This window comes from Camellia sinensis, chromosome 12 (assembly GCF_055761805.1).
Source record: "Camellia sinensis isolate YWXY chromosome 12, ASM5576180v1, whole genome shotgun sequence".
Classification (NCBI taxonomy): domain Eukaryota; kingdom Viridiplantae; phylum Streptophyta; class Magnoliopsida; order Ericales; family Theaceae; genus Camellia; species Camellia sinensis.
Window position 1 is genome coordinate 127,284,285 of NC_138972.1, and position 26,774 is coordinate 127,311,058.

Below are 26,774 nucleotides of genomic sequence, written 5' to 3' on the forward strand. Positions count from 1 at the left end.
TTACAGATTGTTTCAGAATGACAAGTTCAGAGGTTTCAGTCTAGTTTGGTTTCCTCCGCCTCCGCATTGGTTTATATTGACACTGACGACGCGACCGACACACCGCTCTGTCGCTCACGTGCCTCGCCGCGTCTCCGGCTCACCTTTTGATGGCTCGACGCTTTCTGTCGGGCACGACTTTTGATGAAGTGGGCGCGCCTTTTGAGGGCGCAACTTTTGATGGCACGCCTTTTTATGGATTGGGCACGCATTTTGATGGCACGTTTTTTTATGGATTGGGCACGCCTTTTGATGGCACGCCTTTTTGAAAAATTGGGCACACCTTTTGAGGGTGCGACTTTTTAAGGGTCCGACAAGACTCTGTAAACTGTCCCGACATTGATTCCGGTTAGCTCCTTCATGGGTCCGACAAGACTCTGTAAACTGTCCCGACATTGATTCCGGTTAGCTCCTTCATGGGTCCGACAAGACTCTGTAAACTGTCCCTACATTGATTCCGGTTAGCTCCTTTATGGGTCCGACAAAACTCTGTAAACTGTCCCGACATTGATTCCGGTTAGTTTCTACAAGGGTCCAGCAAGACTCCGTAAACTGTCTTCTACAACGGTCCGACATGACCCCATAAACTGTCTTCTACATCGGTCTTCTACAACGGTCTGACACGACCATACAGTGTCTCCTATCCTCTTTTATTTTTTTATGTATTTTCTTGTTTTGTTACTCTCTCCAAACTCAAGTTGGTTAGTTCCTATCCCCCTTGAGTTTGCGGGGGGCTGTTAAAACCTATCACCTACTTCACCCACTAAACCTAACCCACTACACCACTACCACCTCACCTACTCCACTAAACCCAACCCACTACACCACTACCACCTCACCTACTCCACTAAACCCACTACACCACTACCACCTCCACTTCACCTACTCCACCTACCACCTCCACTTTACCTACTCCATCTACCACCTACTACCACCTACTCTTCTATATATAGGAATCATTGTAGCATTCAATAATTCAACAATTACAAACATCAATCAATAATACAATTCTCTTTTTCTCTTTATACATTAAATTTCTACAGTAAAAACGCTGGGTGTGTGTGGGAACTAGATGTATTCAATCTCTTCTCTGTCTATTAACTTCTACAAACTCTCTTTGGGCTATTTTGGGAAGTTGGCTAAAAGTCACTTTTTTTGGTTTGTAGCAAAAGTCAAAAGTTGGCTTTTTTATGTTTTTTTTCATTTGGGAAGTTGGTTTTTAGCCAACGGTGAAATTACAATTTTACCCTCATGGGTCAAAATGTGTTACATAGGTGAAGTCGTAAATATTTTAAATAAATGGGAGTAGTTTGGTCATTTTATTATGATTTGACATCATAAACAAACATTAATCAAAAAAGTCAAAAGTCACTTTTTACCAACTTCCCAAATCATTTGTCTAAAAAAGCCAAAAACTTGATTAAAAGCCAAAAAATTACTTTTTACCATCTTCCCAAAATAAGCCTTCAAACTCTTCTTTTCTCTCTCTCGCATTAACTTCAAGAAGCTCTCTTTCTCTCTGTAATTACTCTTTTCACACCACAATGAGTGACACGGATGCCATTTGGGTGGGTTGGACAATAGGATTAATACTGGGTTTGATAATAGGGTGCCTGCTGGGTGGTGGTAGAAAACGGGATCAGGCAGAGGTGAAAAAGTTGTCTTCCTCCCCACACCAGTCTCACCCGGAGGCCTCACCCACACCAGGTTCTGCTAGCGATTCCTCCTTTTTTTAGGAGAGCAATGGAGACCACAAATTTTGTGTGGATTTCTCAAATTTTACTTCGGGTGGGGGTGGTAGTTGTCGTCGTCGTCGTCGTGGTGGAGGTGATTTCTCTAAACCCCCTTTCTCCCGCTGGCCTGGAATGGTTCGTCCCGGGACTGGAGGGCTTGCAGTTGAGAGCTAGAGGTTGATGGTGGGGGTGGTCATGGTGGGGCTGTGTTGATGGTGATTTTTTGTGGTTAAGGTTGTTTTTTTTTTCTTTTTCTTTTTTTTTTTTTTTTTTTTTTTTTGGAGGGGAAGGAGGGGTTTATCAAAAGGTGGTGGTTTTTTTTGTGGTTTAATCCAAAAGGTGATTTTTCGATTAATTATGTAATTAATCAAAAGGTGATATTTTGATTAATTATGTAATTAATAGAATGACCACACTTTGTTTATGTTGGACTAATTTATTTTGATTGCAGGTGTAACTTCTCACTTGTCCAGTTCTAGGGTCAAGTGATTGATTTTCTTTTCTACACACTGTTTTGGTTTATTTTTAGCTATTATACTGATTTTCATGTGATTTTATTGTTCTAAAATCAATGGAATGGCATTTTTAAAGTATATGGATTTTTTTTGAAAAATATTTTACGGTGTCAAGCAAACAATGAAAAAAAAAAAGAATTTTTTTCTGCAAAAACATTTTACATGAAAAATTATTTTACAGCGGTTGATATCGAAATTGGAATTGTATGTGACTCGAGCAAAAATCATGTCAAAAGGAGAAATTGAAAATTTTCATTTCTTTTATTGTCTCCTTTATTTTCACATTTATAAGTTGAAAGGTTAAGGTTGAGATGGACTATGCAGTAGAAACACTTCTAAATGTGAAGGGGAAAGATTTGCAGCGATGACACCATGAAGTATAAAGTAGCTGCTTCTCATGGAGTAAAAAAAAATAACTTGTAACTATCTGAAAATTTAAATTATTTTTTAAAATGAAGGTCTGTGAAGGATGTTACATTTTTTAATGCAGATCTGTGAAGGATGTTACACTTGTGCACATGCATCTGAGCAAATGAACCCCAAAGAAACAACAGCAGCGCAAAGCATCACTACAAGAATTTACACATTTGGCGACCACTTTTGCCGACCAAAAAAATTTTGGTCGCAAAAAAATGATATTTGGCGACCAAATATTAATTAGTCGCGAATGATCATTATTTTTGGCGACCAAATATTATTGGTCGCAGAAGGTTATATTTTGGCGACCAAAAAATGAGTTGGTCGCAGAAAGTGGTGTGCTTTTGCCAACCAACTACAAATTTGGTCGCGGAAGGTCACATATTTTTTGGCGACCAAAAATTTATTTTCAGCAACCAAAAAAAATTAGTCGCCAAATTAGTATTTTTAGCGACTAATATGTTAGTCGCCGTTGATTGAGATTTGGCGACTAAAAAAATTAGTCGTTATATATTTGAGGTTTTGCGACAAAAAAGGAATTTAGTCGTTAAAGGCGAAATTTTTTTAGAGGGAAATCTCGCGCCCACCCCTGTTCTCTGTTTACAATTACACACAACATTTTGTTCAAATTATCCTCCATCGCCAAACCTCACCCCATCGTAACAGATCACCACATCTACATCGTCGATGATCCTCCTCCTTCTCCTCCGCCTGTGCCTCCGCCGAATCCGAGAAGATCGTCGAGATCTGAATCAGATTTGAGTCCTAGGCCGAGATCTGACCGTCGTGAGCGATCCACAGCGACACAATGGCTTCCAAATCCTACAAGAAGATCATCGATATCTACAACGACCTCATCCTTCAGGTACATACACTACCCCTCCTTCTATTCCATGATTGATCTCTCTTCTTATCAAACCCTAATCCTACGACGGTTCTCCTGCCTCTTATCTCTCTCTCTCCCTGTGCCTGATCTCTACGCCGTCTCAGAGCTTCAAGCAGTTCGATTTCGTCTAAAGGTTCGATCAATTTCAATCTCTCTTTTCTCTATTTCAATCTGTGTGTTGTTTGTATTGGTTTAGCTTTAATAAAACTGATCTGATTTGGCGTATGAAAGCAAGTCCTTCCATTTTATAATCTAGCTAAAAACTCTAGTTCCCAAACAAGGTCTAAATCTAGTTTCCATGGTTCTCAAAAAGCACATCAAAATGAAATTACATTTGCTAGTGAAGGCAGTTTATTTATATGTAAGTGGCATAATAGTTTTGGGATTTGTTGCTATGCTAGTTGCAACAGTATGGTTCTTGAACTATCGTTTGTTGGCCCTTTCTTCCCTGTATCACATGCTTGCTTTTTAAGCTGGAAAAATTATGTGTTGAATTTCCTTTCCTATTTCTCCTTAGCACATGGTTTCTCATTTTTAAGTAGGTTGGTTTCTTTTTCAGGGATCCATACTCGAAGGGAATTGATCCTGATGCATTGAAAACTTCTCTAGCTGCTGCATGTGGTATCTAAATTCTAAAATAATTCCTAAAAGCATAACAATTGCCATTCTATCTTTTAGTGTTTCTTTGAAAATGTTATATGCATTTTGATGAGCTTTACACTTAGTTATTTGATTTGGTTGGTTGGTCTTAGTCGCGGAAGGCCCAAGTCATATTCCTGGATTTAATAGTTGTCTTGTTGGCTGAGAATGCATGTGATCACTTGATGTTGCACAGGTCTTTCAAAATTGTTATTTATTTTTTGCCTTTTTATATAATCTCAAGTGGTATGGTTAAAAAAATAATGGTTGCCAATGAAGAAGTGGCAGTTGCTTCTTATCCTTGCTCCTATATGCCCCTGTATTTATTTCTTAATTCTTGTCAATACATCTGTGCACCTAGTAGACTAGTGTGATAGATAGATTGGGTGCTCTAGCATTCTCCAATAGCATGCTTTCTGGACAATTTTCTTTTGGTTGCTAGATATGGGCGCGATAGCACTCTCTAGAAGCTTCCACTATTGTGCTGCATTAACTTAATTTCATCTCTTCCTTGCTTCTAAGCCTCTCCAAAGCTCTTTAACACCACATTGATTGCCAAGTTATTCCTTACAATGAGATTTCCACAGAATTAAACATAAATTGAAGGAATTAACATCAAATGAATGCAACCTTGCCTATGTAAATCAACATAAATATGCGTTGTTCGGCATTCATGGTAAGCAGGCTTGCTTACTTGTACGTCTTTGTCCATATTGACACTAGTCAACTCATTGATTCTAATTTTGGGTTGTGATATCTGAAAAATGAAAAAGCTAGTCAAGCTTTTCTTCAATTGAACCTGTATTTTCTGTTGCTGTAACTATGTACCCTTTGTGAATCAATAAATTATTTATAATCACATCTGCTGTATTCTATCTGCATGTGCATACAGTATGTAGAAAGTCAATTGGGGAAGAAAGTAAACTCTTGTTTAGCTGTTCTCAAAAGTTTTTTTTATGCCTTCTGTGACAGCTTCCATTTTTAGTTTTGGGATCTATGTTCATTCCTGTATGTTAGTGTTGCGTTTAAACTTACTTTACATTCAACAAAACAATGATGAGGTAGAAATTAACCTGCTTTAATGTGACGTGCAGGAGCGTTAACATCCAATAAGAAGCTAGAAGAATCAAGACATGAGAAGCCATCTGAAACAGAACCAGACCAACTTGCTGAGGATGTTAAGTCGGCTCCTTCTCCAGATGGGGAAGTGGGAACTGGAGGACAAACAAATGGAAAGAAGACTTTAATAGATGCAGTGAAGCCCAAGCATAAGAGAAAAAAGAAGTCATCCTCCAACGTTGATGCAAGTTAGCTGAATGAAAAAATATATCTAGGTATGATACTGACTTTTTTATTTGTGCTAAAAATAATTTTCTTGCCATGCATCTCATAAGTGGATGAATCAACTGGTGAATCTCTGGAAACTGCTATTGATTGGTTGAACTAGTTCTTAATATAGGCTAATAGCCAATATAATTCTGATAACTATGGTGTTAAAAAGGAAGGGTATTTTCAAATTCTAAGACTAAACAAACATGGGACTTATTTTATGTGCAATCTGTTTATGTTTTATTGAGGTATTTTTGTCTTCGTCCGTATATTTTCTCAAGTCATCTTTAAGTGAGTCACGTGACAAACTGCTATGTTTTCGGTGTACGTGAAGCTACCGAGAAATAGTTTGACTTGTGTACTATAAGTGACAAACTAATAGGAGATTAGTCATTGCTTGGTTAGAAACATTCATGGGCTTGCAAGTTAATTTAGTTGTTATTGTGGAGTATGCATGATTGACGTGGTTGAATTTGGACTGTAAACGAAACGGGCCAAGTAGTGGGCTACTCAAGCATGACTTGTTTTTAGTATAATCATTGTATAACCATTGACTTTGCAGACCTCTTTGGCCTAAGAAGACCTCTTTGGCCTGGGGACCTTAGATGTGGATATAAAAACCACCTTCTATTTAAATCTTATGTGGAATGCTGTGCTGAGTGCTGGACTATTCTGATGCAGATGGTGGCAACAATGACATCCAGTGGGAAATCTCTTTGCTACAATCTGCCAGTACTAGAAGTATTGTCCCAGAATTTGTTAGTGTGTGCTCTGTACCTCTTTCCGACAAAGGTTCACAGGAATAGATCTTATGCATTAATTTTATTGTATTATTCTTGGTGATGTGCCTTGGTTCTACTGAATAAAATTGAATTACAAAATGCCTTGGTTCTACACCTTTGCCTTTGTATCTATGAATGTAATGGTAGAAGGTCGTATCCAGTGCACAAAGCTCCTGTTTACATTTGGGTCTGAGGGATGGTAAATAGATTTCCCTCCACTTTATTACTATTTTTTTCCTAATGGAGAGGCTGATTCCCACGACTTTAATATCTTCAATCAATCAATTATTGGGCTTTTATATGTATGGATAGATTTTAGTCACGGTTTCCGAATGTTTCCATCTATTTCCAAGTTCCTTTTTTCGTTTCTTTCTATAGTCTTTTTGAAACATTAATGTTTCCATGCATACTGACATGACACTGGGTTGGAATTTTGATCCTTGCTGTTGTAAGGTAATCTTTTTAAAAACCAATATCTACTCATTAATGAATGAACAAAAATGAAAAGAAAAAATCATCTCGAACAACAAAGACCTGGTAGTTCTTCATCTTTATATGTGTATGTGTGTATCTACTCATCTTTATGTGTATGTGTGTATGTTTCTTTATATTTGTTGGTGGAATTGAGGTAATGCTTCTCTATGCATTTGAATTCAAAAACATATATTTGTAGAGCTCTTCATGGGCATCTTCTTACTGTCTGCCTTTGCTGTAATTAGTAATATAGAATTCAACTGTTGACTCACTGGAATTGGTTTCAATGTTTTTGGTTTTTGGTTTCTTCTTTTGCTTTTAAAGTTATGATTTTGGGGGATATGGTTAGACTTCTCAAGACAGTTTTTGGGTTAGGATTTATTTTATTTTATTTTTTATGTTGTTATTAAATTTCATCACCTTTGGATACTTTGACCATTTTAATTATTTTCTTGTGTATCAGACTTCAATATAGTAATAATATCCTTTTGAGGTGGTCCACTTATCCTGATGAGCTGAGCTGACCCGTTTTCTTCTCTCTTTTGTGTTGTTGAATAGCTTTGACAATTTTATGCAACTTGTGATTGGTACATTATGAACACCCATGAGCTGAGTTGAGCTAACCTGGAGCTGAGCTGCACCTTTGGACTCTATTTCGTCTTCGCTTGCCTATTGCTCCTCCTCCAACCACTCATCTTTGGCCTAGGTAACATTGTCCCACTTCGTACTCTTCTTCTTCAACCTCCAAATTGATTTCACTTATAGATGATTCGACTTTAAGTTCAATCTTGTACAGAATACTTGTGGTTAATCCATTATATTGAGCTCTATACATATATATATATATATATATATATGTGTGTGTGTGTGTGTGTGTGTGTGTGTGTACTAGAATGTGTGCACACCTGATGGGTGATATGAAAATAAAAAATATATGTGGGGAAAAAAAACTGAAGAAGTTACAGAATTTGAAATTTGAAATTCAAACTAGGCCTCAACTATATAGTACATTGAGGATTCGTTTAAGTGTCGATTCGAGTAAAGAGGATTCGTTTATGTTCATAGAATTTTCTGTGTTGATTTTGTTTTTGTTGTTTTTGGGTATTGTATTGAAACAGCTATGAGTTAAACAAATCAAAGTTTATTGCATATCTGAGGGATGTGAAGCTAATTTACAATACCATGATAGGTAATGGACTTGCCCAATTATTGGGATTTGAACAAAAAACAAAAAAAGGATGAATTTTTGTTCAGAAAACTATGATTTGCCTAATAGTTTGTACAGGAGCTAAATAATCTGAGATTCAGAAACATTGGTGTTGTTTGTAAAGCAAATTGATCCCATATCAGAAAAAAAGAAGTTGAGGTATGACATGACATGGAACTAGTGTGTATATAAAATGAAGTTCTCAAGTTTTTTTTTTGGCATATAATATCATAGACTACTTTGTGTGACTTGAAACCAACCAAAGGAAGACAGATGTAAAAATAAAAATGAAAAAGAGAACTAAAAGGAAGGGAACATAGATAGCCTTCCATCACTGAGGCCCGTTTGGGGTGGTTGCTTTTTCGCTAAAAATCGTCAAAAAGTCAAAACACCCAATAACATCAGTCTTACTATTTTTTTGAATGTCTTTCATGAAAAGCAAAAAAGTTAACTAAAATAGCCACTTCCCAAACACCCCCTAAAGATCATTGAAATTTTGTATCTTTGTGCTGTTTATCTAGTGGGAATGTAGGGGCTGTCATCTTCTTTTGGTGATATTGGTATTGCTCTTTTCCATGAATTTTAAAAGGTTGAGAATCCCGTCTCTGTGCTGTGCTTTAGTTTGGGAAGGGGAGGGTGAACACATGGAAGGAAAGGTGAGATTACCCATAGGTGGATATGGCTTCCTTGAGGCAAGTGATACAAGGAAAATGTTATCCTTCTTCTCAATGCTTATACTTTGTAGATATGTTTATCTAGTGGGAATGTTATCCTTCTTCTCAATGCTTCTTCTCAATCCTTCTTCTCAACCTCTTGTTCATTCTGTAATGGCAGGGAAGTACATATATTTTTCTTGCAAAGATTGACAATTTACTTGGGGTGATCCTAACTATATGTATGGATCAGTTCTGATTCAATTGAGATGGGAATATCCTGGCTTAATACTCGAGCATTATGAACTCTGAAGTCTAAAGAAAAGTGAAAACTGATTCAGGGTGATCCAGGGCTAAAGACAGGGTGTTCATAGTGAACACTCACCTTACCAATTTACGGGTATTCAGAGTTTGTTTTGCTCGCCGCCAAGGATAAAGAGTGGTTACCTGCAGTGAGGCATAATAAGTTTCCAAATAGAGTCTCAACATGCAAATGTTGGAGCTTGATATACATTTTAAGCCCATTCCTGGACAGCTTAAGCTTTTGAGGTAACTGGTTACATAACAGTACAATTTACTGTTGTAGATTAATAAGCTTTTCTAGTCAAAAGTAACTTGTGAGTACCTAAAGTAACAAGGCATTGGAATCGTGGAGGGTTTCTGTCTCATTTCATTAGTGAAATAAAGCTTCAAAGAGTTGCTATTTATGAGCGAGTATTAAGAGAGTTCCAATGTAAGGCTGGTTTAAAGATTTCAGTTATTTGCTTTCATGATGGCCTACTTTAACGGGCATGACTCCTTTTGGATTGTGATTGCAGTGTTGACAAGCAATGCAACTTTTCTAGACAAGATACCATCGTCTAGCTCTTCTTTGTTTGATCAGCAATCAACTGACGCATCTTCCTCTGGGTAAGTTAATGTTGTTCAGAGATCTCAGATGATATTTTTGGTCGAGTTTATGCTGTTATTGTTATCATTTACATAATGCTTAGAAGCTTATAACCAGGAAAAATCGTTTGTCTTCTAAACACATGCATTGCTTTTCCATCGTTTGGCTCATTTCACTTGGTGAGAGCTATCTAAAATGTGGAAAACAGTGCTTTTCTGGTCCCCCCACATACATATTTTTTTGTTATGCTGGTGTCTGTAATTGTTTAGGGAGTCACTGAAGGTGAAGGGAAAGTGTTCATTCACAAATGACCAGGAATGAGTCTTGAGCTTTGTAAAATCCCTGTATTTGATTACCCTTAAATGAGAGACTCATTATTGAAATTCTAATTATTGAAATCCCTGTATTGGATGCTAATTATTGAATTCAAAATTGCAGACTCAAATGAATGAGCTAACGGAGCACATGGAGGCAGCAACTTTTGCACCCTCGAACCCATTATATAGGCAGCAGGTATTTTCATTATTTTTACTAGTTTTTACTTTAAATTGCCCAGAGCTACTATACAACTTAAGCCTCTTATTGAATGATAGGTTGCTGATTCACTTAGTAGTCATCCCACTGTTCGGCCAATGTCATATCAACAACAATCTCATGCATTTTCATCCCAAGAGGTGAGCAATCATTTAATCAAAGCTTTTTTGACAATACAATATCTTATTAATTAAAATACTTGTTCTGATTAAATATAGGTTTACCTTTCAAAGAAGAAGAAGAAGAAGAAGAAGAACTAACAAGGTAAAAGTACTAACATCACTAGTTTTTAATTTCTCACTTTTCTAAATCTATTAAGACATGATGTTTGCTTAATGTTTACTAGTGAGTCAATTCAACAAATAAAAGAATAGATGACATGTAGAAAAGAGAGATGTGAAGTACTGGTTTTGTCATTGATGGAGTACTCCTTAGAAGTGATTAACATGTAGAGAAATAAACAATATCAAATCAAATATATATATTTCTGAGTGCTGATTTGCATCCAAATCTATTTTTTAAATTATACTAGCTCAAAGTTGGACCAAAATTTGCCAACCTTGAAGAAGCCCTCGAATAACTCACTTGCATCCAAATCTGTTTTCACCCTCCTATAGAAAAGCACATAAGCAGCAGCTGACTTCACATCTTCTTCGTTTATGGGCGAAATGTGGCTGTCATCGAAGTTTATTTCCTATACATAAAGCTTATTTCTAGTATGCTACTTTGTAAGAGGAATACCGTCGAGATATTTTTTATTATCTGTCTGGACTATGATGCTCTGGCTCTAAACAGACTGAATCATGCTATACTCATTTGTCTTCAAGAGTTAGTAGTCTCCTTTGTTTTATTTATTGCTTTTCCTATGGTTTTTTATTTATTTAATTTTTATTTATTCCAGGAATACTATAGCACCAGTTCTAATAAAATGTTGCTTTTAAAATGATATTATCAATGAGAAATACAATGAGAGTTGATATATCTCTATAAGGTATGGAGTTGGAGTTGGTGACTGTGGTACAGTTGCACCCCTTGAATTTTTTATAAGAAACACAATGAGAGTTGAGTTGAGTTGACCAGTTCTATCTGTTGTAGTTTATAAAACATTGAACCTAGCGGCCTTAACCCTCCCCAACCTTGTTGAGTTCCTCCCCAAACCCGTCACATTGGGGATAGTATGGGCCAAGTTACTGGATGCGTTTGCTATATTGCACTCACTATGTTTAATGGGTTGACACAGCTGAGCTTCGATGAACATTAGCAATGGGTGGAGAGAGATATGGTGTTGGAAGCTAAAATAACAGTTGAGGCCAGAGGATTTGAGCTTAGAATAGGATGGGGTTGGAAACCATCAATGACAACAAATATGAAAGGTCCCTCAAAGAATTTGTTAAGAGATGATTTTGTAAAGTATGTATTATGGTTGGGGTAGGGTGGGACTCGTATATTTTTTTTTCTCCTTGTGTCTTTGTTTTTGACTCTGGCAGGTTTAAATGCGGTCAAAGTATCAGATAAATCCAGTGATATGTAGAACTGTATCATTACAAATGCTCATTTGCATAGCTATATCTTCGTCTTATTCTTATTCTTCTTCTCTCTCTCTCTCTCTCTCTCTCTCTGGTTGAGAGTTGAGATAATGTTTTCTGGGTTTGGCACTGACGAGTCAAATTTCCAGCAGTGATTATGCTCTTTGATTTTTATTTTTTTGTTTCTAAGGCTTGCTGGCAAGATTATTAATGTATGGAATGATGTGTTGGGGACTTTCCATAAATGTGTCCATTGTTTAGACACATGAAATACATTGTTAGTTTGAAAAAAATAACTTGGTATCTAATGATAAGATAAAAGCAATGGATTTATAGCTATTATTTTCTTAACCTTTAGACTTTTTAATTTTAGGTGTTCTATTTCAATTTGTGTTTTAATAGAGTTTTCTAAAATATATACTACTTTTTGTTCATTACTTCTTTTCCATATGTAGAATGTGAAAAATGATTTCTTATTAATTTGGTAAAATAAAGAATATACTTACTTTCAACGTAAAAGATGATGAAATTATTTTATTTTCATGTGTTTATATATATATATATATATATTAATAGTTGATTTTTTTTTGGGTATAATTTTTGAGAGATTTTATATTAGCACACTTATTGTTCTTTATTCACCTGTTCATTCTTTATCTTTAATTATCTGTTGATGTTGATCTATCTTTGCTTACTGTGCATCAGTCATTGGTTCATTGCTTATTGTTGAATTGCAAGACGAACTATAGTTCTATTCTGTGCATGATGGTGTGAAAAATTGTATCCAATAACAGATTAAACTCGACTATCGTAGTATATGATTATTTACAGATTTTATTCATATAAAGCTTGTATTTTTGTAACTACTGCTTCATTGTTGAATAGCATGGTAGTATTGACCTATGCAACTTTTTTCTTTACTTCTTTGCATTTGTTATCATGATTCATGAGTTAATAGCTCTAAAGAATATGCTGTTTAGATTCTCTTATTAATTTTCTTTTTGATTGGTTGGAGTAGGGGGAGTGTATATCTTACATAGCAAGCACTGAATATCGATGGGGCCATCATTGAAAAGTGGATCAAAAGTTGGGAAAAGTGGATCAAAAGTTCACGAACCAGACGAGCACCCTTCCCAACATATTTCTTAACAAGTTCACGAAGTTAAATTGTACAAGACTACTTGGCAGTATAACATTTTTGGGAGTATTAAATATTTTTGGATGGATGTGTATGGATAACAAATATTAGTAGTTTTATTTGTTGATAGCTGCGCATGGATAACAAATAGTTATGTTTCAATTTGTTATGCTAGATGGATGTGACTTGTGAATGAAAATTTAGAATAGTTGTATTGTGTCGAATGTTAATGAATTATGTATTGTGTCGAATGTTAATGATTCAGTTAATTTGAATGATGCTTTAAAATTATAGGTTTATTATGGATTGAATGAATTATTAGGAATTACAGGTGTATTGTTTTTCTGCTTTGACGACCAATTTATTAGTCGCGACAAATAAATAATTTTTTTTTGTAAAAAATGACAATTGCTGACTAAAAGTTTTGGTCGCAAAAAATACATCTATTGCCGACCAAAATAGCTCTTGGTCGTGGAAACTCACTTTTGCCGACCAAAAGTTTTGGTCGCGAAAAGTAACAAATGGCGACCAATTTTTTTGGTCGCGAAATGTGATAATTGGCGACCAAAAATTTTGGTCACGAAATGTAATAATTGGCGACCAAACTTTTTGGTCGCGAAATGTGACAATTGGCGACTAAGAAATTTGGTCGGGAAAATATCACTTTTCGCGACCAAAGTGTTTTGGCAACAAAATAAATTAGTCGCGGTAATTAAATATTTAGCGACCAAAAATTTAGTCGGCAAATCTAACTTTTGCCGACCAACAATAATTTTCGTCGCGAATTACTTTTGCCGACCCTCAATTGGCGACCAAAGTAGCGACCAAAAAATTTGGTCGCGGATAACTTTTGCCGACCAAAAATAGACTTTTAGCGACCAATTTTTTTGTTGCCAAAAGTGTTAATTCTTGTAGTGCATTGACAAGAAGATAAATTATAAACAACTAAAAAATTATGGTTGCGTTTGGTTTAGTTTTAGAATCATGATTTGAGGATGAAATTGTATTTTAAATTTGTAAGTTATTGAATCATGATTTGAAAAGGGAAAATTTATTTGAGAATGAGTTTTGAATTTTTGAAACGAGTTTGTGAAATAAGAAAATTGTTTGGTTATGAGTTTTAAAAAGAATTTTTAAAATTTAATTCAAAAGTTTAAAAAAATTCAATTTTAAAAAATAATTATTAATAAAAATAATTTTTTTTTATTTAAAATATATATATATATATATATATTATTTTTTGTTAAAAAAAATATTCAATTAGTGTTTTAAAATTATTTTTGATTGTATTTTGGTTGTAAATTTTTATTAATTGTTTTGTTGAAAAAAATAAATTCTATATTTAAAAAATATCAAAAACAAATAAATTTTTTTCCCAAATAATAGGTGGCAATTACAAGAAAAAAAGAAAAAAATACTGTTGCGGTTGACCAGTTGGATGTCTGGGAAGATGTTCGGACAGACGATCGGATAGATTAAAAAATTCAAAGACTTTTTGGTTTATCAAATATGTTTTCAAAAGTGTTTTTAAATGTGATTTGGAATTACATTTTGAAGATTATAATCAAACAGAGAGTTAGAATATGAAGATGAAATCATGATTTAAGAATGGAACCAAACAGAGCTTATATTATGTCATATAAATATTCTATCTAATTTCAGCAAACAACAGTTGAGTAAAATATTGACAAAAAAATAACTATATAAAACACAAATATGTATCGGTAAAGTCTTATTAAATATTGGTTTTAACAATTTTAAACTATTTCCAAGTCATGAGCTCGAGTCAAATATTTTTATTTTTAATTCTAGTTGTTACACAGTTCAATGAGTCAAGATATGTTTTCATCTTCTACTTTTTGATTTTTTTTTTTAATTTTAAATATATATTATCATCTCTCTTTCGTGACGAAATTATAATAACGTTATTTGGTTTTGGTTGTCTAAAAATACTTTTCAGAAAATTCAACTTTATTATTTTTCATATTTTTTAATTTTTGCTAATTTTTTTTCATATTTCAAGAATTTTTTTAAAATTTTAGACACACCTAACATAAATATACATAAAAAGTATAATTTTTATATTTTTTCTTAAAAAATTCACTAAATATTAAAAAAATACAAAAAAAGAGAGTATATTTTTCATATTTTTGTATATTTATTAATTTTTAAAAATATTTTAACACAAATATTTTAATTTTTAGATATATTTAATTAAGGTGTATCTAAAAAAGCTTTAAAAAAATGGTTAACATTTAAAAAATATTCGCTAAAAACAAAAAAACATGAAAAAAAAAATCAGTTTTAAAAAAATTTAATATAAGAAACTAAAACTATCACAATCCAACCCCAGAGATTTAGGGCTTGAATCGCAACTTATTAATTAATTCTAATCTTAACAAATTTAATGGCGCAGGTGGAGATAGAATGGAAGTACGAAAATAATTAAACATAAAATTTTCTTCATTAATGATCAAAAATACATCCATAGGGCTTTTATTATTCTATGCAGTGACAAATTTTTTGGAAAAAAAAAAGAAAGAAAATGAAAAGAAAAATAAAATGTAATAGGTTAGCATCAAATTCTGTGCGGATTCCACTATACGAGGTTACAATTCTTCTTTACATCACATCACCTGAAAAGAGTAACAGCTATAAGTACACAGCAGAGTGAGAAATATTATGCCAAGAGTATAGGGGACAGAAAGTAATCATAGATAGTTATTTAAGCTAAAACGTTAACTTAATTTAATTTGAATAAACAAATTATTTAAGTGGCAAAAACTGAAATACATAAATTATGTAAATAAATAATCATAACCATACTACAGAACAAAATAGAACAGAAATCACTGGAGTGATAGTCAGAACAAAGATCAATGAACTCATGATAGACAGAGGGCTACAAGGTAACCAATTAGAAACCAATGGTTTATTTAAGTCTCACAAGGCGTGAGACTCTCATGGTGATATTTACAAAAAAATAATTGTTTATAAAATTATTGTCAAATAATTTTTAAAATTTAAACAAATATATCCATGGATTTCAATTTAAGCAAATAGAGTTCAAAAAATAATCAACGTAATTGAAATATTAATATAATTTATATACACAAATTACGTAAAATAAATTATGGTAACTCAAAATATACGTAAAATATATTATTGTGACTGAAGGTATAATATAACTCACATTTATATTAATCCCTTACTGTTACTTCCCCGTTTACCGAAATTCCTTTTTTTTATTAATTTGCTGTATTTTTTATTTTTTGCTATTTTTATTTTTTGATATTTTTAGCATGTTTTTGAGTTTTTAGCCACACCTAATATAAATATACATAAAAGTATAATTTTTATGAAAACAAATATTTAAAAAATTCACTGAACACTAAAAAAATACAAAGATTCAATTTTAATTTGATAATCTTCAAAAAAAAAAAATATATAAGAGAGGGAAAAAATTGTTTACAAATGCAGAAGAGGGTGTATGGGCGACATATTCTTACCGGTAAGATAATACTCTTACCGCTAAGATATTAATCTTACCGCTAAGATGAGTGCCCTGAAGTTTTTATCCCATCACGTACAATATAATAACCTTATTTGATTTTGGTCGTCTAAAAATAATATTTAAAAAAATTTATTTTTTTCTTTTCGGCATTTTTGAATTTTTTCTACATTTTTTAAAATATTTTGAGCAAGTTTTTTGAAATTTTGTGCCACACCTAATATAAATATACATAAAAAATATAATTTTTATGAAGAAAATATTTAAAAAATTCACTAAACACCAAAAAATAAACAAAGATTCGGTTAAATTTGATAATCATAAGAAAAAAAATAGAAAATTTAAGAGACGAAAAACATAGAAAATTTAAGAGAGGAAAAAAATTATTTATATATGCGGAAGGGGCGTAATCGGTATTTGAACATTTTCTTACCGATAAGATAATACTCTCATCGCCAAGATATGAATCTTACTGCTAAGATAAGTGCCCTGCGGTTTTTATCCCATCACGTACAATATAATAACCTTGTTTGATTTTGGTCGTCTAAAAATACTTTTTAAAAAAAATTATTTTTTTGCTTTCCGTATTTTTGAGTTTTTTCTATATATATATATATATTTTTTCATATTTTGAGCAAGTTTTTTGAAATTTTTTGCCACACCTAATATAAATATACATAAAAAATATAATTTTTATGAAGAAAATATTTAAAAAATTCACTAAATATCGAAAAATAAACAAAGATTCAGTTTTTATTTGATAATCATAAGAAAAAAAAATAGAAAATTTAAGAGAAGAAAAAAATTATTTATATATGTGGAAGGGGCATAATCAATATTTGAACATTTTCTTACCAGTAAGATAATGCTCTTACCGCTAAGATATGAATCTTACCGCTAAGATAAGTCCATGAGGTTTTTCTCCCATCACGTACAATATAATAACATTGTTTGATTTTGGTCGTCTAAAAACATTTTAAAATTTTTTTTAGGGTATATTACATTGACACTCCCTGAGGTTTATGTTTTTTACAGTTTTTCCCCTCACCTTTTGGAAATTACATTCCCTTCCCTGAGGTTAAAAGTTTTATTACAGATTGCTCCCTGAGGTTTAAAGTTTCATAATAGTTCCCTCCCCGTAATGATCATCATACATAAAATTAAATTAACATGGGGTCAGTGTAATTTTTCAAATGTGAGGGGGGTAAACTGTAATAAATATAAATCTCAGGGGGTGTCAGTGTAATTTACCCTATAATTTATTTTAAAACTTATATCTATGACTATTTTTTTTTATATTGTCCATGATATATTAGTTACAAATAATATTTTTTTAAATATTTCTTGAAGTCAATCGTAAAAATTTATGTGAAATATTTTTGTAAAATTTTTTAATATTGTAATTAATAAATATCTCATCTGATTTAATTTCATAGTTCCGCCATTGCTAAAAATATAAGTGGCCACCTGTGATTGGTTGCTAAAAAAATAATAACATTAAAACCTCCTTTGATGTTTGAACATATATATTTTTAATAAGATTATTAATAAGAATTAAGTAAATGTAGTATTGCTCTTTTTCTTTTTATATTTTAATGAAGTTTTTATATTTGTCACAAAAAAAATTTAAAATTATTTAAATATCATTTGATATTATTGGACTAGCAGGTTATAGTAAACCTGCACAAAAAAATTAAAGCAATGTGTTCCGAGCAATTATTTTAAGAACATTAGAATTTTTCTTTTTCATATTAATATTTTTGTTTTTTTACACTCCATAATATTATATATATATATATATATATATCACATTAACATTTTAATACATGACATTATTAATTTTCCTTCTATAAAACAAAATATATAAAAATCCAAACATGGCATGATGTTAACACAATGGATCATTAAAAAAGTGCACGTAATTGTTTTTTCCAATATAGTCCCTTTTTTTTTTGGAACTACAATTTAGGCCCTGTTTGGTAGAGCTGTGGAAGAGTGCTTTTAGCTTATGCCTTAACAGCTTATAGCTTATAACTATGAACATAAATTGATTTCTGACTTATAAATTAAGCTTCTCCTGTCCCACTCAAAGAATAAGTTGATTTCCGACTTACAAAAAGTTATAAGCTGCATTGTTAAGCTAAACCAAACACATCAAAAATAACTTAAATTAAGCTGAAAGCTGAAATAAGCTGAAAAAAAGGTATACCAAACAGGGCCTTAGTCCTTTTACTAAATATGCTATGGCAAGTTAGTCATTTTTTATTAGGGAATTGATATTAACACATCACAATTTGCTACCATTGTGTTTTAGAAAAAGACAAAATGTTAAAAATGAATGTATAGTGTGTGAACATATATTAGCAGCAAAGGTTTTCAAAATTGACAACTAACCATGGTTTGTATTGAAGAGTCTTTCTTGCATTCACCTTCTAGGAAAGTAATATAACTTTTTCTAAATAAAGAGGCTACATGGCTACCAACTAACCACATTTTTGAAATTACTACCCTACCATATTTTGTTTGTTTATTAGGTGAATAATATATATAAAGAGTGATATTAATTAAACTAATACAATAATAACACAGGATATAATATATAAAATATAATTCATAAATATAGTCATCTTAATAAATAATAATAACTGAATTTTTAGACAATCAATTTTTATTCATTTTTTTTCAATTTATTTAAGCTAAATCTGTCCGACAAAATATAACAGTTGCATCAAAGACTTGTAAGATAATAAGTTGCAGCATAATCAGTGAAGATATTCTCAAAAACCAGAATCAAGATTTACAAGTCACAAGAATGCCATGGATGTAATCCATATTATCAAGAAATTGCACAATACCCATTTGACATGAACAACAAGAGAGAAACACCATTTAAACCCAACCACAATCAATGTTCACCAAACCATCACAAAAGACACTTGAAGCCAACAAACAATCTCAGCAATCATAAGCCATAAAGAGTTCTTTAAACCGCAGAGTCGTTGTAACGGCAAAAGTCTCCCAGGAAAAATAGCAAGAACCATCATATATATACATATCAAACCTTCATCCATCCCCATCAGCTCTAGATTTTATTGAGCTTTTCTGCCTTCACAACAGGATTGGCTTTTGTTATAGCATCCTGTGCAGTGGTGCGGTAATCAAAAGGGCAGTCGTGTTTGTCCGAGTAGCGATGCGATCCACAAAAGAGGTCACCACAACGACATTTGAACCCGGTTAAGCCAACCCGCTTCTTGCAAGTGGTGCACCTATTGGGACCCTCCTTCAGCTTTGGCTCACCAGTCTCCTCAGAGCCAGACGCCGGATTTCGTGGTAGAGAAATAGTCTTTGGTTCCAATGAATCCACTTGCACGCCCACACTGAATCCACTTGATCCGTTAATAATATTGTTAATGGACGACGCAGCAAGTTTAGCCTGTTCTTGTTTCAATGTCAAGTCCTTGTGACACTTGGAACACATGTTCATGGTTGCTGCACTTCCAAAGAAGCCACAGTTGTTGATGCACAAAATAGGACCTTCGGGAGGATATTGGCATCCAGTTTCATCATGCTCCATTTTTTCACCTCTCCTGCACAAAATACACTTGAAAATCTACAAACTGGAAATGAAATTGCCACTCATCCACTTAAAAAAAAACAACTTAAAACTCTACAAAGTAAAGGTATGTTGAGCATAAGACAATGTCTAAAAATTAGAATGGGAATGGAAGTTACTACGCTGAGGGAAGGACTATTTTAATTTAAGCACTATTTGTTTAAATTCATCAGGTTCTCAATGTATTTTAATCTCGTGTTGGTTCAAAAAATAGCCAAATTAATACACTTATGGTGTCATATAAACTGACAGAACCTCAAAAGTGACCACGTAACTAATAGACAATAACCATGATTGCAGAAACTCTTCAACATAACCTCCCAAAGGTAACTCTTATATAGCCTTTCATACTTGATCCGTAAACTGGCATGTTTACACAATCTACGAAACATAAAATTCCCACCATAAACTGGCACGAAAACCAATTATTACACCATAAACAAGACGTAGGAAGCATGAAAGTGCCAAAATAGGTGTTGTGTTCGTCGTGTCCAACACGTGCAACCGACATGGGTTTAAGAACGGAACATTTCTTGGAGACACTACTTTTCCTATAGGGAGAAGAAGACAAAGGAAGTGAAAAAGAAGATGAAGTAAAACTCTCAAATAGGTTTAAAGAAGTAGCCATGAAATTAAAACCAAGTCTCTTGGTTTTCCATTCAAATTACAATACATAAACTTCTCTATGAAATTGTATGCTAGAGTACCACGAGTCCACGACAGTAAAGCCATGTAAAGGTACCCACCTAATTTTCTCATATTAAACTGAAATGGATATACTTTGTGTTCTAGCCTTGAGATTGTTCCAATTTTATGACTCTTAAAAGTCAAGAACACTGTAGACAAACACAACCCACAAAATATCAACTTTTCTTTCCAAAAACAAGTTGTATCAAACTTGTATTCTTTTTCTATGGCTTTATGACTTTGCAGCAGTCCTACCCTACCAGTGGTTACATTTCAAGAATGGTAGTTTATTATTGGATAGTCAGATGATAATACCACTAGGGGTGATAAACAAACCAAATAACTCTAGCTCGACTCGTATTTGGTTTGTTAAAAGCTCGTTCAAGCTCAGTTCGTTTAGTAAACAAACCAAACTTGAATACATTTTGGAGTTCGTTAAAATTTTCAAACCAAGTTTGAATAGTTAATTGATTGTTCGAATTGATTCAATAAGCCTAAAACTATATAAAAATACCAAAATACTTGAACTCGGCTCAACAAAACTATGTTTGAGATTGGCTCGAAAGTTTAACAAATCAAGCATGAACAAATTTGAAACTCGTTAAAAGTTTTCAAACCAAGCTTGAACAATTAACTGTTCGGCTCATTTATAACCCCTAAATACCACACGTCAGTGATAACACTGTATCACCTTTACATTCAATTTATACTCAAAAAACTGCCAGAGGTACTCTTCTATTAAAATTGGGAAGTAATTAACTTGCTTTTAAGAGCAAAAGGTGAACCAAATTTGCTGTCGAAAGCAGTAGACTACTATTGGAATTGTCTACCCAAACAATAGCTAACTACATGATCAATCTTCCCAACCTTCAATTAAGCCAAAATAAGCTAACCCTTCAATAATATTTATGCTAAAAATCAATACTTCCAAAAAGTAACTTAATTTCTAGCAAAAAAAGTAAAATATAAAACACAATTTTGACAAAACCCCCAAATTGTAAAACCCATTAACCAAAATTGTTCCAACCCATCAACAGAAATCCAAAGCACTAATTTCAATCAGCCATAGAAAAAACAGGACCCCCAAAAATTTCACCTGTTCATGAGGACGATAAACAAACCGTCTGTTTTCATCGAAATGAACAAAATCACAATCAATAAAAAATATTTATAAAAAAAAAAAACAGATCGATCCACGACAGTATTTGTATACGAACTAGCATAAATGTGCATATTACATAAATAGATATACATATGGAGAGAGAGAGAGAGAGAGAGAGAGAGAGAGACTAACTCGGTAAGGAGAGAGAGAGAGAGAGAGAGAGCTCTCTTCTCTTCGATTTCTGCAGAGAGACACAATACAGTACACGCACCCAATTTTTTCTCCCCACAACCACTATCTACACAGTCTATTAGAAAATTTGATTTAAAATAATAAAATTTACATATATTAATACTGTTTAAAAAAAACTATAAATTTAAAATATAATTTGGTAAAAAAAAATACATTTTCAAGTAGTTTTTTTTAGTAGAAATAATTTTTAAAAATTTAAAAATATTTTTTAATATTTATTTTTATTACATTGGTTTTATTTTTTTAATTAAAAAACTGTTTTTAACAAGCAAATCAAACATAGCCTACATTTTAAAATATAAATCTAATTAAAAGTTGTATTTTATTCAGTTTTGTTAATAAATTAGATTTCTCACTGGGTGGTCACTTTCTTAATAGTTTTTTTTTTTTTTTTTTTTGGTACAACGGAAAAGGACTGCCTCAGTTTGGGTAGTGGGTTAATTTTTTGATTTTTTTGACTATTTTAACTTAGGCTAAAAAGTTTAGTTTGGGAAAGATTTTTTGACTTTTTGAACTTTTTTTATGAGAGAAGAGTATAATGATTATGAGTTAGATGTGATGTTTTATTTTTTATGACTAAAATAGTCTATTTTGTTTTTTGTGGCTAAAATAGCCAAAAAAAACCTGAAATAACTCTTCCCAAACAGAGTACAACTTGACATTTTTAAGATTGGGTGGAGATTGTGGAGATTCTGGATTAAAAAGGCGTTGGGCGAGTCCTGTATTGATATTTTGAGTCATTTATTTTTAAATTTTTTTTTGTGTGTATCATGTATAAAAGAACTATATCGATTCAATAATTTACAACATATTTATTTAATTATATTTATTTTTAAAAAATAAGTAATTTATTTTTAAAAACATTACTATTCATTTTTTGTCGAACCAAAACCACCAATATGTCACGGGTCAATAGAAAGAAGGGTTTTGTTAAGGAAGTATTAAATCATCTCAATTACTCCATTATCATAAAAGATAGGAAAAAAACTATAAATGTGTCTTTCTAGAAATTGAAATACTTTTTTCTCCAATTCTCTTTATTTTAATATTATATACTTTTCAAATTTAATTTATTTATTTATTTTTTAAATAATTTTTATCATAGCACAAAATGCATTTATTTTTAAATGAAATTTCGAGCTTTTTTTTGTATATAAATTTTAAATGCCCTTTAGTTTTATAACAAATGTAAAAAATTATATATTTTTAAGATTCATTTTCCTTTTTATTTTTAAATTCAGTTTTCTTTATTTTTTGATTTTTGGATTCATATAATTTAATTATGATTGAAGATAGAGGACATCTAATTTTTTTTAAAAAAAATGAAATTTTATTTAAAAATAAATGCATTTAGTTTTACAATAAAAAAAATTAAAAAATAAATAAATTCTACTTAAAAAGTTTATAATGTTGAAATAGAGAGAATTGGAGAAAATAATACTTTAGTTTCTTGCAAGCCACATTTATAGATTTTTCTATCTCCTATAATAATAGAGGTGGTTGAAATGATACAAGTACGTTAAGGACACGTAAAGCTTCATCTGTAATATCATTTTCCTATGGATCAAAAAGTATTATGTATTATAATTTTTTGTTTCTTATCTATGCATAATAAAGAAAAGGGCTCATGTTTTCTTTTCTTTTTTTTAACGCAAGGGGCTCGTATTCATTACCCCTTAAATTGTGGTTAATTTATACAATGAGACTTATCACTTTTAAACTGGTATTTTTTCTCAACAATATTTTGAGTGTCAATTGATAACAGTGAAACATATATAGCAAAGAAAGAGAGAGAGAAGAGGTAGTGAATAATACCCAAAAGGCTTCTTTTATTGCATTGTGTCACAAAAAAAAATAAAAATAAATAAATAAATACAAGAGTTGAACCCTAGGAGAAAATATCAAAACTTTGAGCTCAATAATCATCATGCTTCTCTCCTATACAGTCTTCTCATCCTCCTCCTTAACCTTGTACTTTTTCTATGAGAAGTTTAATGCAAAAGGAAGGCGAAGATCGATATAATGGAGGCTCCGAACAAAGCTGGCATTGTTGCCTCTACACCGCTGGTGGGTGCAGGTGCAGGTGCAGGTGACTCGGTGGCTAAAGCTACGCTCATGGTGGTGGCGGCGGCAATGAGGACGGCACAAGTGAACATCTTCTTATCCATGGCCATTTTTGTGATCGGTGAAATGTCTCTAAAAAAGATATTATTCACCCAAAAAAATTCTTTTTGTTTGTTATTGATTGTGCAGTCCTGAGGATGAATATGAAGATAGGGGTGATATATATATGGGAAGGGGTAAGGTTGATTTTGGAATGAAATAATTAAGGTTAGGGGCTGTGTTTCTTTTAAGGTTTCATATGTGTATGTATGGCTTTGCATGAAATGAGGATTTTTTTTTTAGTGGATTTGTTGTATGGAGGTTGTTTTGTAACTAGGTCAATTGCATTGTTTTGACTTGGTTTTGTGTTGAAAGGCTACTTTGGGGACAACGGGTGGATAGATAATCGTTTTTTTTATTTTAAAATGTGAATCACAAATAATTATAACACAAAAAAATTGTTTAATTGATTTAGATAATGTGAATTTAATAAAAACATATAAAAAGTGATTAAAATATGATGAATGCTCATTAAACAAAAACTAAAAAGAAAAATGAAAAAGAAAAAAGAAAAACAAGAAGGGAGAAAATGATTTTCGAGTTTAAAACCAAACAAGATGAATAGATTTGGATCTTATTTGTAATGATCTTTCTATTGTTTTGAGTTTGGGAAATTCTATGGTACACCATATGCATTTTAGTTAGGTCATTTGTGGTATTTAGTTTGACTTACTGTGGTATTATTTATAATTCATGATGATATTAATTATGACATTATTTTCATTATGATCTCATTTTTTTTTTTTTATACCTTAATATTTGATTATTGTAAGTAAATTTCTTTTAATTATGAATCTTAAAATTTAATTACTACATTTGCGATAATCAAATTTACAGATGTCATAACTTGCATGAAGGTGTGGATCATAACATTTACCCTTTTTGACCTCATGTCAACCAAATATGAAGTTGGATTTTATTTACATATTATTAGAATGTGTGAATAAAACATAAGTTTTAATTAATTTAAAATAATAAAATTTACAATTTTAGATGAAATTAATACACATTGGAACGGAAGGTTTGTAATTTTAAACTAATCAAATTTTATATTTTATAGTAAAAAGAAATTAATCACTTTTATTTCAAAAGGACCTAACCACAAAGGGGTGTCCTTTGGGTTAGACTTTAATGAGTGGAGGTTTAGGTGGGGCTATACAGCAGGATCACGCAATTATATAGAGGTAAGTTGCAGACTTGTATATAAATAGGAATTCGAACCCATACTCTTGAAGTTGGGTATAATTTACCCAAGTTTAGAAGGTCCGTCCTATTAACCGTATGTGTTATTGTCCAAGTGACTTGACCTTGAGAAATTATTTTGATTTCATATTCAAACTAAACTGATTTTTTTTTTTTTTTTTTGGTGCTAATCTAATTTTGATATACACATATTATCAAAATTAAATCAAATAGGGTTTTCCCACCGAGTTTTATAGGGCTGTTGACTATTTCCTCGAACTTTTTCACTAAAAATTTTATGACAAAATCTAATGGCGAAGTGGCTCTGCCATCGACTCGCCTCCAATTTCCTCCGCCGCCACCACCACAAATAGGATCAAAATATTTATATTAATAATGGGGGTATTTGGGAAGTTAGTTTTTAGTTTTTTTTTTTTTCACTAAAAGACAAATTAGTTATAAAATTAAAAAAAATAAATCCAAACAAAATATCACATTAAATTTCATAATCATTTTATTTTTTCTCTCACAAACATCACATTCAACCACAAAAAAACTCAACTATATCTTCCCAAACACAAAAAAAATTTCTCTAATAATATTCTATAACTAAAAAAACCTACAAAAAAATTCACTTTCCAAAAACTCACAATATGTGTGCCATATTAGGACAGGTTATTTTAATTTTAATTTTTAAAAAGGATTTCGGTTATAGTTTTACTTGCAATGGTCTGGGACAAGATGATAAGAGTGAGCATGGTCTGGATTAATCCGGATTGAGATAAAATCATGATCAATCCGTTATTTATGATTTTTGAAAAATTTAAACTAATCCAATCTATTTAAGCCTCTGTTTGAGAAGATGGATTGGGTTGGGTTTGAGACTATTTTAGCCACAAAAAGGCAAAATAAACTTTTTAGCTCAATAAGACAAACCATCACATCTAACCTATAATCATTACATTCTTTCTCTTACAAAAAGTTAAAAAAGCCAAAAGTCTTTCCAAAACGAGGTTTTTCAACCCTAGGCTAAAATAGCCAAAAAATTAAAAAGCCAACCCACTTTCCAAATGATCATGGAACCAAACTGAATCAATCTATTTAAACACAGATTGGATTGATCTAGGACCACAAATTCACATAATTAAATAAAAAAAAATAGAACATTTTAATTTCATAAAAACATAAATATAGTATCATATTAGTTCCACAATAGCAACATGCATTTCCATAATAACGACATATTGTTCTAAAATTTAAAAATTTATAAGAAAACTACTTCCACATAAGTATTTAGACTACTACAAATTAAAATTAAAACCAACAAATAAAAGTAATAAAAGAAGATACTATGCGGGTTTAGGTTTAGGTTTAGGTTTAGGTTTAGGTTTTATAGGGAATAAGGGAAGAAACTATGTGGAAGGGTGTATAATATAAATGTAAACTATTTGTATACGGTCTGGATTGGTTCTAATCCGGAATTGTGGTGTTCAATTTGGAACC

The 26,774-nt window shown here is 32.0% G+C and overlaps 1 protein-coding gene and 2 long non-coding RNA genes across 3 annotated transcripts; 2 read left to right on the forward strand and 1 right to left on the reverse strand.

Annotated features, from left to right (window-relative positions):
• The first annotated feature begins 3,238 nt into the window (after nucleotides 1–3,238).
• On the forward strand, nucleotides 3,239–6,602 carry LOC145804079 (uncharacterized). Its single transcript, XR_014345672.1, has 5 exons — nucleotides 3,239–3,569; nucleotides 3,695–3,723; nucleotides 4,150–4,211; nucleotides 5,324–5,563; nucleotides 6,240–6,602. It is a non-coding gene; the product is annotated as an uncharacterized LOC145804079 (long non-coding RNA).
• Nucleotides 6,603–8,480: 1,878 nt separating this feature from the next.
• On the forward strand, nucleotides 8,481–11,701 carry LOC114294275 (uncharacterized). The gene is made up of 5 exons (XR_014345673.1): nucleotides 8,481–9,223; nucleotides 9,493–9,583; nucleotides 10,002–10,076; nucleotides 10,157–10,237; nucleotides 10,316–11,701. It is a non-coding gene; the product is annotated as an uncharacterized LOC114294275 (long non-coding RNA).
• A 7,322-nt stretch (nucleotides 11,702–19,023) lies between these two features.
• LOC114265507 (zinc finger A20 and AN1 domain-containing stress-associated protein 4) lies at nucleotides 19,024–21,989 on the reverse strand. Its single transcript, XM_028206321.2, has 2 exons — nucleotides 21,867–21,989; nucleotides 19,024–19,859 (listed from the first exon to the last, which is right to left on the reverse strand). The coding sequence occupies exon 2, from the start codon at nucleotides 19,844–19,846 to the stop codon at nucleotides 19,355–19,357; it is 492 nt and encodes a 163-aa protein (XP_028062122.1). The 5' UTR covers nucleotides 19,847–19,859; nucleotides 21,867–21,989; the 3' UTR covers nucleotides 19,024–19,354.
• Nucleotides 21,990–26,774: the final 4,785 nt, after the last annotated feature.